The sequence below is a fragment of the Vicugna pacos genome, chromosome X, assembly GCF_048564905.1.
Source record: "Vicugna pacos chromosome X, VicPac4, whole genome shotgun sequence".
NCBI classification, from domain to species: domain Eukaryota; kingdom Metazoa; phylum Chordata; class Mammalia; order Artiodactyla; family Camelidae; genus Vicugna; species Vicugna pacos.
This window is the reverse complement of record NC_133023.1, coordinates 4340851-4357018: the sequence shown is the minus strand read 5'-3', so window position 1 is coordinate 4357018 and position 16168 is coordinate 4340851. Positions and strand designations below refer to the sequence as shown.

General features: G+C 42.4%; 1 protein-coding gene across 2 annotated transcripts in view; it reads right to left on the bottom strand.

Moving 5' to 3' along the window:
• The window catches only part of STS (steroid sulfatase), a 371683-nt gene that overhangs the window by 180173 nt on the left and 175342 nt on the right, over positions 1–16168 (bottom strand). Inside the window, exon 10 of one of the 2 annotated variants that reach the window (XM_072956014.1) lies at positions 6079–6124. The exons of the other annotated variant lie outside the window; for it this stretch is intronic. Within the exon in view, the coding sequence (XP_072812115.1) occupies positions 6117–6124 (8 nt within the window). The 3' untranslated portion in view covers positions 6079–6116. The remainder of the gene's footprint in view (positions 1–6078; positions 6125–16168) is intronic. 2 annotated transcript variants of the gene reach the window in all.

The following is a 16168-nucleotide window of genomic DNA, read 5'->3' as shown; positions in this document are numbered from 1 at the left end:
CTCCTTCAAGTGTTGTTAATTTGAAACTCAAGGATTTGGATGTAAATAATGAAAACGTACTACTTATCATTAATGTGACAGCTTATAGATTATCTCCAGTCTGGGGAAGTATGTTACTGGGGAAAGAATAGTATTTTCTGGGGGGAGGGCGTAGCTCAGTGGCAGAGTGTATGCTTAGCATCCACAAGGTCGTGGGTTCAATCCCCAGGGCCTCCGTTTAAATAAATACGTAAATAAATAAAGCTAATTACCTGCCCGCCAACCACTCCAAAAAACAACAGTGTTTTCCAAAGGACCTTCCAGGGTAGTGGGAGCTTTACGGACACTTAAGAAGCTGAGCAGGCTATCTTCTTGCATTATTTGGTGGGAAGTAGGTTCTCAATTGTTACAATTTCTGTCAATGCTTATCTAGACAAAGGGGATTTTTTTTCATTGGTTTTCAAGTAGAAAGCATTGAGGTCTGAATGAAACGACTTCAGGGTGATTACAGCAGCAGGCGACAAAGACGTTCGAGAGAGTTTAAGAGAGCATCCTCATAAACACGTATTCAGTCGCTCCCTCCTCTCGGTTACTACGCTGAGTCGCAGGTAGTCCGGGGTTCCACAGAGATCCTTTCTGTCTGACTGAATCACACGTGGGGCCTCACAGACACAACACCCTCATGAAGAGAGCTGCAACATAAAGGGTGTGGGGGCAGCGGCAAGCCCAGGATGGCGTGGGGACCTGTGAGCAGTCAGGTAACAGCCCAGGAGACAGGAAGAGCAAAGTCTCCCCGAAGGCGAGGGTGAGGCTGTGAGGACGAGGAGGCGTTAGCCGAGAAAAGAAGGCCGGGGGGGTGTCCTTTCCAGGAAGGGCAGCAAAGTGAAAGAGGTCAGACGTGGGCAACTGTGTAGCGACCCACTCATGAAGGAAGGTTCCCCCAGGACTCGGATGCCTCGTTGCAGGGTTGGGGGCTGCATCTCACAGGAAATGAGGAATGTCTCCTCCTGGGTTCTAAGCAGAGGGATGACAAGGCTGATGTGTTACAAAGATCCTCCTGGCTCCTGTACAGACAGACGGCAGCCGAAGAGCAGAGAGAAAACTCTTGTGGTAATGGACATACCTCAGCTAAGACTGTGGCAATGACGAGAGCAAAGGGGACGCTCAAGAGATGTTGACCATGGATTCCATCAACTGTGGTGGCTGATGGGACTGAGATGACGATTCTGGCGTCTCCACTCGGGCGACCTGGTCGGGGTGGGTTTGGGGGAGGCGATGTTCTTAACCAAATAGGAAATGAAGAGTGAAAGGTAGGGAGAGTTAATTTTATATACAAAAGGATCTAGTAATGAGTCCATGGAAGAAGTTCTAAGGAAACAGCAGGTTAGCTTATTAAAGCCACATTGCAATATCAGATAAAATGTTCAGGATATTAAAAATATATGTGTCATAAGTCATTAATTGTTGATAAGGACATCATATCATAAGCTATTTTAAAAATACTCTTTCTTATTTATATTATGAATTAGCTGCAGCTTACTTAACCATCTATAAACTGTACAATTCAAATGATTAACAATAATTGGGGGCAGAATCTGTATTTAATAGTAAGGTAAAAAGGAAATTTAGAGAAAGGTTTGAAGATATGTATTATAAGGGAAAAAAACAGTGTCAAAGTTGCATGCAAATACGCAACTCAGTGTGGTTTACACAGTTTGTTTGGACTGTCGGCCAAATGAGTAGGCAGTCAGTAGACTGAATGAAGGGGCCCCATGAAAAATGAAAATGTGAGGACCCCTTGTTCACAGTTATCAAGAATTTCAAGACAGTGGCAGAAGAACATTAAACTCAAGCACAGGGTCCTGACATATGGGTCTTTCTAAGCAGACGCCACACACCCATGAACCCAGTCTTGGGCCCTCTAAGGGAAATGAACTTGAAGCATCTCCCCCCTGGGCTGCAGTCCATCCTTGGACCCCCTCGATGAGACGGGGACTACGACAGAATCACAGAGACACAAACAAGCAGTCCTCACGGACAGCCCTCTTGCAGGCAAGAGCAGAGGGTGACGTGGAAGATGGAGGCTGGTGGACCTGTCTCTGAAGAATGTCTACACTGGGGAAAAAAAAAAGAGAAAATGATCATATCTGTTTAAGATTAGAATGATATCATAAGGTAAGAGGGACTTAGAAATTCACTTGGCACGAAAGAAGGCCTGGTAGGCAGAGTCTCGCATAAAATACAAAGGAGCAGAACTCGGGAATCAAAAGCAAACTCAAAGAATTAAGAAGAGTGCAGAGTTGGTGGATCTTGAGTGGGAAATGCACCTTCCACATTAGGTTCTGCACATCGTAGGGAATTCACCTAGAGGCGACAGAAGTTGGGGGCGGGCAACAAAAATCTATGACAAAATTTGTGTTCCCATGTACTACTTCCCATTTGTCATGACCTTTCCAACATTCTGTCTTCCAGAAAAAGTGAGAAACACAGGAACTTCATTCAAAACTTAAAAAAACAAGGAGAGAGGCAAAATTTCCCCAAATAACATGTGGCTAAGATACTGGAAACTGATAGAGTCACATAATGCAGTCATGGCCCAGCAAAAGTAGCCAACTACCTGCTAATAATTATGATGTTGGGTTTTAGAGAGAAGCTCTTCAAAACCAAAACACACTGCAATTCAAAGAAAACAAATGCAAAGTAAGTCAAGAGGAAGCTCCTTGGGGTTGAACTTCATTCTTAACATTCTTTTTTTTTTTTTTCCTCCAGGGGAGGTAATTACATTCATTTATTTACTTTTTTTTTTTTTTTTTTGATGGAGGTACTGGGGATTGAACCCCGGACCTCGTGCATGCTCAGCACGTGCTCTACCACTGAGCTCTACCCTCTCCCCGTTAACATTCTTGATACACATCATGCCTCTTCTGGCAGGCATACAAGGGAAGACATTTTTGGAGGAGGGACCTAGTATGTATGACAATGAACTAGGCAAGGGATGATTACCTACACTGAGTTTAGGTCTCAAGAATAAAATCTCCATGGAAGATTATTTTACGTTTCACAAACACAGCTTCTCGTGCGTCTTGCTCCTGCTTAACAGTTTCTGTCCCTATCAGCTACGCCATGAGGTCTAAATTCCTCCAAGGTCAAGACATCATAATCATCGGATCCCATTAAAGCATTCTCTACTGGGAAGTTCATCTTATTTCTGCCCAGCATCTAAGGTAGGCACACTCTTCAGTCACACTTGCATCCATCTGCCATCACTGCCTCCTCCTTGAGAACACAAAATTCTCCCCACCCTCTAAGGACCACAACAAGGGACAGTCACGGTCCTTGGACAACAGTGAGGATGCATCTGCTGTGCACCAGGGTCACGGCACTCGTTAGCAAACAAACAAACAAACACCCTCACACAAAAACACCTGTGTCCTAGGGATGTAGCCAAGATTTAAAAATACAACTAGAATTTCAAATTGTGAGCACCGCAAAGAAAAATCAGAGCAATCTATGAAAAAGATAAGAGGGGGCTCATGGAGATTTGAGCGTGAAAGAAGGACTCTAGGAAATGATAAGTTATTGAAAGTGGAGCCTTTTACAAGGGTTTTTAGAGAAAACTGTCACATGACCTAGTTCATTTTTTCAAATCATAATCCTTCTTTTCTCTACTTTTCTAGAACACGTGTTCTTTACCCAATGACATGTTTTGGTTAATTTCCTGTCGCCTGGTTTCTCCTTTTATGTTGGTTGGTCCACATTGTCTTGGCGTGTACTTCGGATTTTAAGGACTAAATCTGAGGCTTTCTCTTCAGTACCTAACCCCACCTCCACAGAATACTGGATGGAAGAACTATCAGTATAGACTTCCCGACCTGACAAGTTCTTGCTCACTTCCTGACCAGTCAGATGGGCCAACAGAAGCATTAGAAAGGGGAATTCCTAAAGCAGGGTTACTTAGCATCAGCACTGCTGACAGGTGGGGCTGCATGACTCTTCGTGGTGGGGCTGTCCTGACTTCACAGGATATCGAGCCGTAGCCCTGGTCTGTACCCACTGAACGCCAGTAACAACTCCCTCCCAGTTGTGACCCAAAATGCCCCCAGGAACTGCCAGATGTTCCTCTGCTAGGGGACAGAGGTGACTGAGAACCAATTCAGGGACCATGAAAGCAACTTTTGGACATAATAGAGTACTTGATTTGTGTAAGATCATTAAATATTAAAATATAAAAACTCAGACTATATTAACAATTTCAGAAACTATTAAACACTTAAAAAGATACCAGGACACAGATACATAGAACAAGTGATGGAAATAGTGGTAAGAGACTCTCCTAAAATGATATGGAAAAGGAAATGCAGACGAAACACAAAGCACTCTTGCTTCTTTCTCCAGCGTAGAAATAAAACCGCTTCGAGTTTCCTCCAAGTCTCAGCGATCAAGCTATCATTCAGGAGTGGGTAACCTTCAAAGTTAATGGAGCTTACTCCCCCTAAAATTAAAGGCATGCGAAATCTAATTCTGTTCTACCATGAAATCAGTTTCGCAAACATTGTAAGCCTTGTCCCTAGATCATAAATCCTTCTACCTCCTGTAACTTTCTTAAAGATAAGCATATTTTCTACCTAAAATGTGGCTGTGTGTTAAAAAAAAAAGAAAAGGACCTGTTTCTCTTTGAATCTGACATTGTTACTTCGGCACCAAAAACAAAAATAGCATTTTTTGACAATGGGACTCCTCTATCCAGATATTTTCTTCCTGTACAGTGTAATTTCTGGACTTGCCTCAGTCTATAGTTAGCTTCTGTCAAGTCTCCTTAGTTAACGGACATTTAAAAATTCCGGTATTCTGCAACGGGTCCATCCATGCTGTACACCAGAAACTAACACAACATTTTAAATCAACTGTACTTCAATTAAAAAGCAAACAAAGAACCGACGAACCCATTTAAAATATGGGCAGAAGCACTGCAAAGAAATGCAAATCAAAATCACAATGAGCTATCATCTCACACCTGCCAGCATGGCCATCATCAAAAAGAACAGAAGAAACAAGTGTTGGCGAGGCTGTGGAGAAAAGGGAACCCGCCTACGCCGTTGGTGGGAAGGTAAGTTGGTGCAGCCACCATGGAAAACAGTATACCTGCTCCAAAATATTTACCCACGGGAAATAAAAGCGTATGTTCACACAAAGACTTGTACACGAATGTTCACAGCCACTTGAGTCACAAGAGCCAAAAATAGGAAACAGCCCGAAAGTCCATCAACAGGTGAACGAGTAAATATATTAGGGTATTTTCATATCTAAAGTGAAAACATATAAAGATACTGAAATAAACTGATGGAAAAAATAAACCTTGTCCACCCAAAATGAACAAAAACTAGTGCAGTTGTCTTTTTAGACAAAATGTATTTTAAGAATGACTCTGCTAGATAAATAAAATATATGGTGAGAAAAGCACAGCAAAGCTTTAAAATATATAAAGTAAAAATTGAAAGAAATAAAAAGAGTTATAGACAAGTCTGTAATTATCGTAGAGGAATTAAATATATCTTTGGCAGTAATTGATAAGAGCCACTAGATAAAAATTTTAGCAAGAATAGATGAGATGAGAATGATTCAATAAACACATCTGACTTAACATACATAGAGACATCATTGCACTAAAAAATTAAAAGTACACTCTCTCTGCACGCACACAGAAAACTCTCCCATAAGTTGATGCACCCAGAAGCAAGTCTTCATATATTTCAAAAGACTGAAAGCATACAGTACACAGCTCTGATCACTACGCAATCAACATTGAAATTTTCATCCCCTTGGAGAGGTTTTTAAAGTCTGCATTAGCCACAAGTAACTGGGGAAGGCACAATGGAATTTCGAAAATATTTTTAAACGAATGCTCTGAAGAATACACAGCAATTAATTTGCATACAGCTAAGAGCACTGTTGCGTGTGCATTAGCAAAGAAGAAAGACTGAAAACTCATAAGCTCATCACCCTCTTACAAAGCAAAAAATTAGTAAGTAACCAGGAAGGAGGCAGAAGGAAGGAAACAGAGAGACAGGAGCATTATTTGCTTAAACAGAAAACACATACGTTACAGGTCCAGCTGACGAAACCAAACGCTGGTTCTTCTAAAGGTCTAAAAAATAAACAGAGGAGAAAATCTGATCATCAGGGAGTCAACAGTCCGGGGAGATAGAGAAAGCAGAAATAGCCAATATTAGAAATGAAAAAGGGAATACCCTAAGATCTTGCAGCATGCAAGAGACGACAGGAAACACATTATGGCAATAAACCTGTAGAAAGAAGTAACTTAAAAGCTGAGAGAATAAATAGAACAGTCCAAGTTCTATATGCATTAAGAAAATTGAATTTCCAGTCAAATATTTCCAGAAAGAAAACATTAGGCTCACACGAGTTCATCAATGCATGGTATAAGGCATTCAAGGAATAGGTAATTCTAATTTTATTCAAACTCTTATGGTGAATAGAGAAACACTCAATAAATCATTTTATGATGCTAACATAATCTTCATTCCAATATCTGACGAGGTGGCATGAGAAAGAATACTTATGGGCCAAGCTCTCTCAACAGACGCAAAAAAGAATAAAAAAAAAAAACTCTAAAGAAAATTTTAAGCAAATACTTCCAGCAGTATATAAAAAAAATGATAATTTATCATAAGCAAGTGGCTTCATCCCGGGGCTGCAAAGTGCCAGTTTAACTTATTAGTGTCATTCTGAAAACCCTTCCTTATCGACTACATCTTTATTGCATTTATTTGCATTTAAATATGAAATTAATAACTTGATTGCTTTCCTTGAATCAAAAAGAAGTGAAATAGGGGGAGGGTATAGCTCAGTGGTAAAGCACATGCTTAGCATGCACGAGGTCCTGGGTTCAATCCCCAGTACCTCCATTAAATAAATAAATGTTAATAATCATCATGATAATAAGTAGTAAACCTAATTACTACCCCCCCCCAAAAGGAAAAAAAACCCACATGAAATAACTTGCAGTTTGTTAGGAAGGATCTGACTGCTTGGAAAATGAGGCTGAAGGTACATGGGTTAATTAAATCTGGCTAATTGTTGCATCACGTTTCATGTTATCCATAAACAAGATTTTTAAAAGAAAAAATATGCGGATGTACAGTTTCCACGTTACTTTTTCCAGTAAACCACACCGTTAAGGTAAATGTCCTTCTCGGATAACCTTCTGCATGGGGCGTACTTATCATTTGTCTACTGGTATTAACTCTACTGAGCTGACAAACAGTGCATCTCAGATCTGGGGGAAACGGGGACGGCAGTCCAATCTCTCTCTAGACAGCACCAACACAGGCTTCTAGGGGCTGAGCTGCAGTGAGGTTTGTTCCCCTTAGTCCCCGTTCACTCTTGCAAATCCCAACACCTCAACGCCATGGAGTTAGCTGTTCTATCAGACCCTCCTGACCCCAGACTTTCACCTCTGCCCCTGCAGTCCTGATCCTCATCAAAGCTCCATGGCTCCATGAATGTCCCCCAAGCAATCGTGTCTTCCGCGTTCTGCTTGCCTATCCGTATTTCCCAGACCACTTACATTTGACCAGATGACCTCTTTCTATTCTGTTACCTCTTTAGTCCCACTGAGGACACTTCTTTGTGAATATCTCACCTGCGTTCACCGAGACGGTTGTGTCAGACACAACGGCCTGCCATATTACCTCTTCTTCCTTCTTAAGACTTCCATCTCACGGTCTCGGTGTCGTCACGCCTTAGAGGTCACCTCTAAGCTTCTCTGTCATCATTCTCCATCTTCCTAATGGATGCTCCCTGTGTCAGGGGTCCCTTAAATATTCATTTTCTAGGGAGTTATTCCTGACAGTCCCTGTCCCTCAATGGCTCCCATCATCTTCAGGGTAAAATTCAACCTTACTAGCTTAGCGCACCGGCTCTGGCATGAGCTGGCTCCCTCCTATGTTTTTAATTAGTCATTCATCGTTTTTGCCAATTATATAGAAATGACATTTATTCTTTAAACACTTCCTAACAGTTCACAACACTGATTGCTTCACCAGGAAGAAATTTTCACCATTCTTTGTCTAGTTAACAGCAACTTATACCCTCTGCCCCCTACCCAGGAGCAAGCTCATATTTCCTACAACTTCTCGCGCTGGATTTTTTGCCAGTTTCCTTATCAGACTTCCTTCGAGGGAAAGGGCAGATTTAATTTGGCTTCGTGTCCCCAGCCTTTGGTCCACGGTACTTAGTATGCATCAATCGTAGACATAATAATGTGTCTCTTCACCAGAATGATATAAAGGGGACAGTAGGGGGACAAGTGGGGAGTCAGGTTGGGAAGAAAAACAGCAAATACTGTTAATTTAAGAAATTCCTTATGGCCATCATTTTTTCACAACCCCCTTCAAGAGAAATGAGGTAGAAAGCGAAACTGGGAAATTCAACAGTGAACCAGCTCTGTTTTCCTACTTGGCATTTTCCACCATTGTGCTCAGAGTGGAGCGCCAATAACCAGCTGACACCATGCTTCACTGGCTAGTTTTCCCAAAATGGAGCTAAATCCTCCTTGTCATGGAATTCTCACCTAAGGAAATAGAAATTTACAATCAACCTTCGGGCAGGACCGTGGACATGTCCACTCCAGAGCTCATTCTCCGGAAAACAATCATCTTGAAAGCAGAGGGATTACCCTACTCTGAAAGCAAACAAGGAAGAGACATCCTTAGAATACTGGGCAGTGTAATTATTTGACCTGAAAGCAATCACAAAAGACCTTTCTAGGGTTAGAAGGAAAAAAAAAATCAAAAAGCTAAAAGCACCGTCATCTCAGACTGCCCAGAAACCACGCAGCTGAACAGGTTTGCAGATCTGCGGCTCAGATTTCAAGGTTATCGCTCCGGGCAGTGACAGTCTGTAAACCTGACGCGGAAGCACATTTTAGAAGAAATTCTCATCTCTTGGCTGCCACGGTGCTTTGAAGGTCATGAATGCAGGTAGGGTCTATCCACCAAGAGACAACAGGATGAGAGTGTGACCAACTGCTTGATTTCTTCTACGTGGTGGGACCATGAAGTTGGAAGCCAGAAGGAGGCGAGTCCAAGGCTGAATCTCTGCTTGACACGTTACATCAGACCCCACAGACCAAAAAGGCAGGAGACTGTCCTATTTCTTGGACATATTACTAAGAAGAAAAGTTCCAGTCTGTGCAGTCTTGCTAACCTGGGGTGAAACTTGGCCAATTCACTTATCTCACTGGTCTTCGTTACCTTCACTTTGGGATTTTGTGAGTGAGCGCAGACGTCTGTTGAAGTTAGATTTCTGAGCTGGTCCCCCAGTGTTTCCCACCTCCAGGTTCTCCAGTCCTTGTCTGGTTCCCACTCCTCGGGTGTGGGCAAGGACCCAGTAACTTAGTTCTGCTGACGGCAATATTGCAAAATAACGGGGGTTGCTTCCATGATTAGCGTACCAAAGATTTGCTGGCAGACGCGCTTTCTGCCTTCGATGGCACAAGATCTGTGTTAGAGACACTCTCCCCCGTGCTGGCTGTTCCATGGCAAGGAATGCAGAGGGACCTCCTGCTAAGAGGGGGCAAGGAACGAAAACCCTCCCTGCCCAACAGCTCTTGAGAAACTGAATCTCGCCAATAACCACAGCCAAGCTTGAAAGCAGATCCTTCCCCACTCAAACCCTCCACTGAAACTGCAGCCCAGCCAACAGCTTGGCTGCATCCTTGTAAGAGATGGTGAGCTTCAGGGCCCAGCTAAGCCACGCCAGGATGCCTGACCCACCGACATGATGAGATAATGAATGTGTGTTGTTTTAAGCCACTGAGTTTTAACCCTGAAAATCTAGACTGCCAAACCCAGTGTATTTATAGCAGCCTTCTATGTCTTCTTCCATATGCCCCAATTCCAACAGGTTTTTAAACTCTTGGAAACAAAAGCAGAAATAACATCATGGTCTCGGAAAAGGATTTATATATCAAATTCAAGAGCAAATGACCTATTGTACCAACATCCTGGATAACGTGCCACATTTTTCAGGATTTATGATGGGTAAGAGACAGACTGGAACTACGACATAATTTTGATGTAGCTCCCTCCCCTTCAAAACATACAGACATGCCTTAAGTATGCAGAATAAATTAGTTTTCCCTTTTCCTTTATAGGAAATAATGAAATTGTCTTCAAGTTGCAAGATCTGTAAATGCAGGAGAGCCTGCTAGATCACCCAACAGTGATCATTCACGAGGCTAATTTCATATCATGCCAAGTCATTACCACATATTCAGGGAACACCTAACAAAGTAATTTGCAATCATTTTTCCTCCCAGATGAGAAAAAGCTTTATGAAAATATGCTTGACTGTTACTTTATAATTATGTACTGCTCATTTTCTGTTTGTGTAGTTTTTAACTTCTCAAAGACTTTTTTTTAACATTTTTTATTGATTTATAATCATTTTACAATGTTATGTCAAATTGCAGTGTAGAGCACAATTTCTCAGTTATACATGAACATGTATATATATTCATTGTCACTTTTTTTCTCCGTGAGCTACCATAAGATCTTGTGTATATTCCCTGTGCTATACATTATAATTTTGTTTATCTATTCTACAGTTTTGAAATCCCAGTCTATCACTTTCTACCCTCTGCCCCCTTGGCAACCACAAGTTTGTATCCAATGTCTATGAATCTATTTCCGTTTTGTATTTATGCTTTGTCTGTGCGTTTTTTTTTTTTTTTAGGTTCCACATATGAGCGATGTCATATGGTATTTTTCTTTCTCTTTCTGGTTTATGTCACTTAGAATGACAATCTCTAGGTCCATCCATGTTGCTGCAAATGACATTATTTTATTCCTTTTTATGGCTGACTAGTATTCCACTGTATAAATATACCACCTCTTCTTTATCCAGTCATCCATTGATGGACATTTAGGCTGTCTCCATGTCTTGGCTATTGTAAATAGTGCTGCTATGCACATTGGGGTGCAGGTGTCTTTTTGAAGTAGGGTTCTGGATATATGGATATATGTCCAGGATATATGTCCAGGATATATGTCTGGATATATGTCCAGGAGCGGGATTCCTGGGTCATACCATAAAAGACTGTTTTTTTAAACTTGATGCTTAACCAACACTTAACCAACACACAGTGCTGGGACGGGTATTACCACTAACGTATAAACAGTGATGAAAGTTATTGTGAGAATTTCCTAAAGTCACATGACTGGGGGGAATGGTCCTAAATGTATGGGCTCTATTCAAATGTCCCTATCTCAAATCTGGAAATACTAGACATCACTCCTCTGCACGGCATGTTTTCATGACAGATTCCTGCGCTTTATATTATTCCACCTTTTTTTTTTCCAACTAAAATCTGTCATCACCAATGTTAGTGCCAACAGCTAAGCAGTGTTTTCGGATCCTTCAAGGAGACATCACCACTAACTCAAGCTGAAATCCTTCCCATGACTTACAGACCATGGGAAATTTACCCTTTTCCCTTTGGTTTTGCTAAACCAACTGTTTATCAATTATGAGACAGGAAAGATACAGCAAGTCCTGTTTTCTGAATCTTACCTTTCTGAAATAATCAGAAAAAAAGTAACATTCAGTTAAGGTAGTACCATTATGTATTCAGTGGAAACTTTTAAACCTTTTTTTTTTTAAAAAATGCCAGAATGTTAAATACTATTTCCAACATCACGGCACTATTTCTTCTGTAAAAACAGTTCTCGTATTTAACTAATGAGCAAAAAATTACTGGAAGCCACTTTTCCACCTTTCAAAGTGTTGTACCACTTCAATTGAAATGTGTGGTGCTTGAAAAAATTTTAATTACTCAGTAGGTAGAAGGTTATTGTGGCATAAAACAAAAAATGACTTGGGAGATTCCATGAATGCAGATGCCCTGAAAATCAAGTCAGACCCCTCTAAATACAACAGGAAGTCATCCTGAAATTGCACTGTTAATTCAGAGGAAGTCTTGTTAGATCTGTTTTCTGAAATTACATGCCAAGTAATGGTTACCTCCGAATCGATAAACAGAGGCACTGCTGTAGACTCAATTGTATCCCGCCCAAACTCACATGGGGAAGCTGCACCCCTCACTGTGCTGGTACTTAAAGATGGGAGGCTTTGGGAGGTGACTGGGCTAGAGGAAGTCCTGAGAGTGGGGCTCTCATGATGGGATGAGTGCCCTTAGAAGAACAGGCACCGGACAGCTTGCTCCCTCTCCCCTTCTCTCTCTCCTTCTCTCTCCACCAGGGGAGGACACAGCAGGAAGGCGGTCCTCACCCTCTTCTTAGCTACAGCAAACTGCCAGTTATCAATTATCGATGACTCGTGTCCTCTGTGCTTCAGTTCCTCTCGAGCATTTGCTGGCAGTGCAAGAACTCAGCTGAATGGGTAAGGGGCCATCATCATTTCATCGAGCTCTTTTTGTCAAACCTCTGAATACACTATTCCTTTTCTTCTTTACTCACTGATTTAATATGCTATGCCTGGGGAGGGTATGGCTCAGTGGTAGAGCACGTGCTTAGCATGCATAAGGTTCTGGGTTCAATCCCCAGTACCCCCATTAAAAAAATAAATACTATGCTATGCCCAAACTCTGTAATTTTGCAAATACTCTTTCCTTCTCCCAGAAACTAGTATGATCTAATAATATAAAGAGGAACGGACTTGAACTCAGTAGAAACTGGTTTAGCTCTCATTTTTCACCTAATACATAACCTTAAATCAATTTTTTAATGGCTATGGGGGAAAAAGAAAACATACATGACCTGACTGTGAAAATCCATGTGTGTATGTGTATCCACACAAAAATCCCTTGGCAATGGTAAAACCCTGTGCAAGTATAAAGTTTTGTTGTTATGCACATGAATCCTATTATTATTATCCATCTGCAACTAGAATCTATTCTCATGATTTGCATCATCTCAATTGATAACAGCTCACCCCTCCTACAACAGTCCATTTATTATGCACATGGAATATAATTGCATTTGTGATGTTCGGATGATTCTGAAAATCATTAAAAGACCACTGCGGTCCTGAGCAGTTTCTCTGCAGTGCACTTCATCAGACGGTTGATATGATGCCTGTGAACTGATCATTTATGTCCCTTTTGGGGGGAGTAACCCCTCATCAAGCTGGTGGTGCAGTCTACTGAATGCATTAGCAATGACTAGTTATTAATCTTATAACCTTTTCTAATTAACAGAATAAACTATAAAACGAAGACAAATTGAATGTATCCAAGGGTGAAATACATGCACGCACTAAATGCGTACTTATGCCGAAAAGATAATCTACGAATGCTTCACCACGGAGGAAAGCTGGTCTGTGCTTATTTATAGACGGAACGCAAAGACGCAAAGAGACTCCTTTGTCACTGGTTTCTCTGTGTCCTTTCTCCCGATGCTCCCGAAATTGCTGGGGATGAGTGCTGCAAACATCGTCATTGTGGCTATTTATTTCATACCGCACTCCCCAGAAGGATCGCAGGGTCGCAGGATAAACTGCCGAACGTGGGGAAATAACGAACAGCGACACCCAAGCGGGGGGCGGCGGCAAACATCACCACCTCACCCACAGGAAACATCACACACAAAGAGCTGGAAAGAAGTAAGAGGCGAGAATCCTCACAATGAGCTCGATGAAAGGCCCCGGCCAGCAGGGGTGAATATTTAAGTCCGCATAAGCACTGCAAAATAGCAAAGAGGAGCAACAGGGTAGCTCTTTTCTAAAAGCAGTGTCTGACAAACAGAGTCTATGAAGTCAGCGTTCCTCAGACATCTGGGGCCAGATAACTCCCCTGTGGGAGGCGGGGGAGGTTGTCCTGGGCACGAGGAGATGCTTCACATAGTCTCTGGCCTCTGCCCAGTCCATGCCAGTGGCAGCCCCGCACCCAAGGAGTGACAATCAAAACTCCAGACACCGCCAAGTGTCACCTGGAGTGGAGACAGGAGGAGGGAGGGAGGCAAAAATGCCACTGCTTGAGGACCACTGATGTGGTATGGCCCAAGCTGAAACTAACCACGATGTGGACTGTCTTTCACACATAATGAATAGGCTTCCAGGGGGGGTCCCCAAACGCCACTCTGAGAAGCACTGGGTGTTTAGGTCAATCCTCTCTGGGTTTCTTTACTTCTTTTTTTAAATTTACTTGGGGGGAAGTAGGTAATGAGGTTTAGTAATTTATTTTTAGAGGAGGGACTGGGGATTGAACCCAGGACCGTGTGTGTATGCTAAGCATGTGCTCTTACCACTTGAGCTACACCCTCCTCCCCAAGGTGAATTCTTACTATGGAATCCATCCTTTATCTTCATATTCCATGCTCCAATTTAAATACAACGGAAGACTATCAAATGGAAGTTTAAATTCCCTGGAAGACTAACGTTTAAATACAAAAGAAGGCTATCAAAACTGCTTTCCCTCAATAAATACTGAACAACTCAAAAATTACATATACTGTTCTCAGATGCATCCAGCCTCGGGTGTAGGGGCAGTTTTATTGATTCTGGCTTGCATCTGTCAATTCATTTGCTGCAAATACACGTTTCCAGTGCTCCCCCACTGGGTTTTGAATGTGCCTGAAGTGAAGGAAACACATAAGCGGCCAGAAATTGGTGAAGGGTCTGGGGTTGAGGTAGGGGCAAATTCACAATAAAGCGTTGTGCTCTACAAACGCCCCGGGAGACACGCTGCATCGAATGTAGCCCCCTGTGTCAAAGAGCTAGAGCTCAATGTTTGCGTTCCCTTCAAAGCCCAGTTGTAGCAGGTCCCTTCTGGGCCAGGAGATTAAGGCTGAGGCGTTCCAGGGGAGACACCTTGATTGAGTTTCAATTCAGATGCAGAAAGTGGCACCTGGACCACCCCTCCGCACTCACCCCCTCCACTGACTCTACTATACCTGGCTGGTCCTTCCAACACCCAACCTGAAGTCTAGCATCATGGGCTATTAGGAAATGATCAGAAGACAGTTTTAGAATTCCTATCTTAACCAGAAGGAAATAATGCTAATTGTGTCCGATGGACAGAGATACAAAGGTTGGAAGGGGCTTTGAAAACCAGTGAAATGATGTACTAGGATTCCCTACAGTGGCTGGGAGAAATCAAAGAATCTCTTTCCCTATTTCATTTGTGTAAAAATTTAGAAAGTACTGTTTCCACAGGTTTCTGAATCTAAACAACAAATCTAAAAAAAAAAAAAAAAAAGTAATGTATCTACTCTGTCTACGTGGCCAGACTCACAAATTATCATCACCAATTGCAATGAAGGGTAAAATCTGAGTGTCAGCAATCCAGGGAAACAAAAAAAGATACATGTTCAAAATACTGATGAATATACACATGGCATTATCCCTGTGACTGTGAGTCCAGTGTGGGTTCATTTAATGCTAATGGTTTCTGACGGTAAGTTTCAGTCTAAAACCCACACTACCAGATCATGGACTTAAATGTATCACCTTGTGACACAGCTCAGTGAAATGACTGTATGGCCAGACCTTAAGGTTTACCAGTGCTTTTATATCCCAAAGCCTTTTAGAGTGCCACGTGTAATCCTGAAAGGCTGGCATCCTCAGAGCCACGTTCTGTGAGTCATCACCTCCAAAGCGTGTCTGAACACACAGCATCAGGGAATATGAATGTTCTGACAACAAACCAAGGGCAAATTCAAACACGGATTACCCTTGGAAGGATTCTGTTCTTCTTCTTGTTGTTTTAATTAATGATCTCATTAGAAATGTGTGTCGAGAAACCATAAACCATGCAGGCACTCAGAACTATAGCAACGGAGCCATCTCCACCTTTTGGCAAAGACAGAGTTCCTAACATCTGGGGCCAGAGTGGTGCGTCTGCAGCAGCCACCTGGAGAAGACAGCCAGGTTCAGCTGACGGCCCTTCCAGCCCCAGATGTCCTCATGGAGACAGAGTCAGTATAAGAGGCACCTCGGTCCTCATTTCCCTTCCTCCCTCCTATTTGCCTCCAGGGCTCACTGCTGATCAGACCACCCTAGAGCCAGAAACACAGGGTCCACGGATCTTATCCACACGGATCAGCCTCCCAGGGCCCAGATCAAGAAGAAAAAAAGAGGATGTAGGCAGGTGAAGTGGATGACGTGGCACAGTGAGGAGACGCCGCCATCCCCACGGGACAGCAGCGCC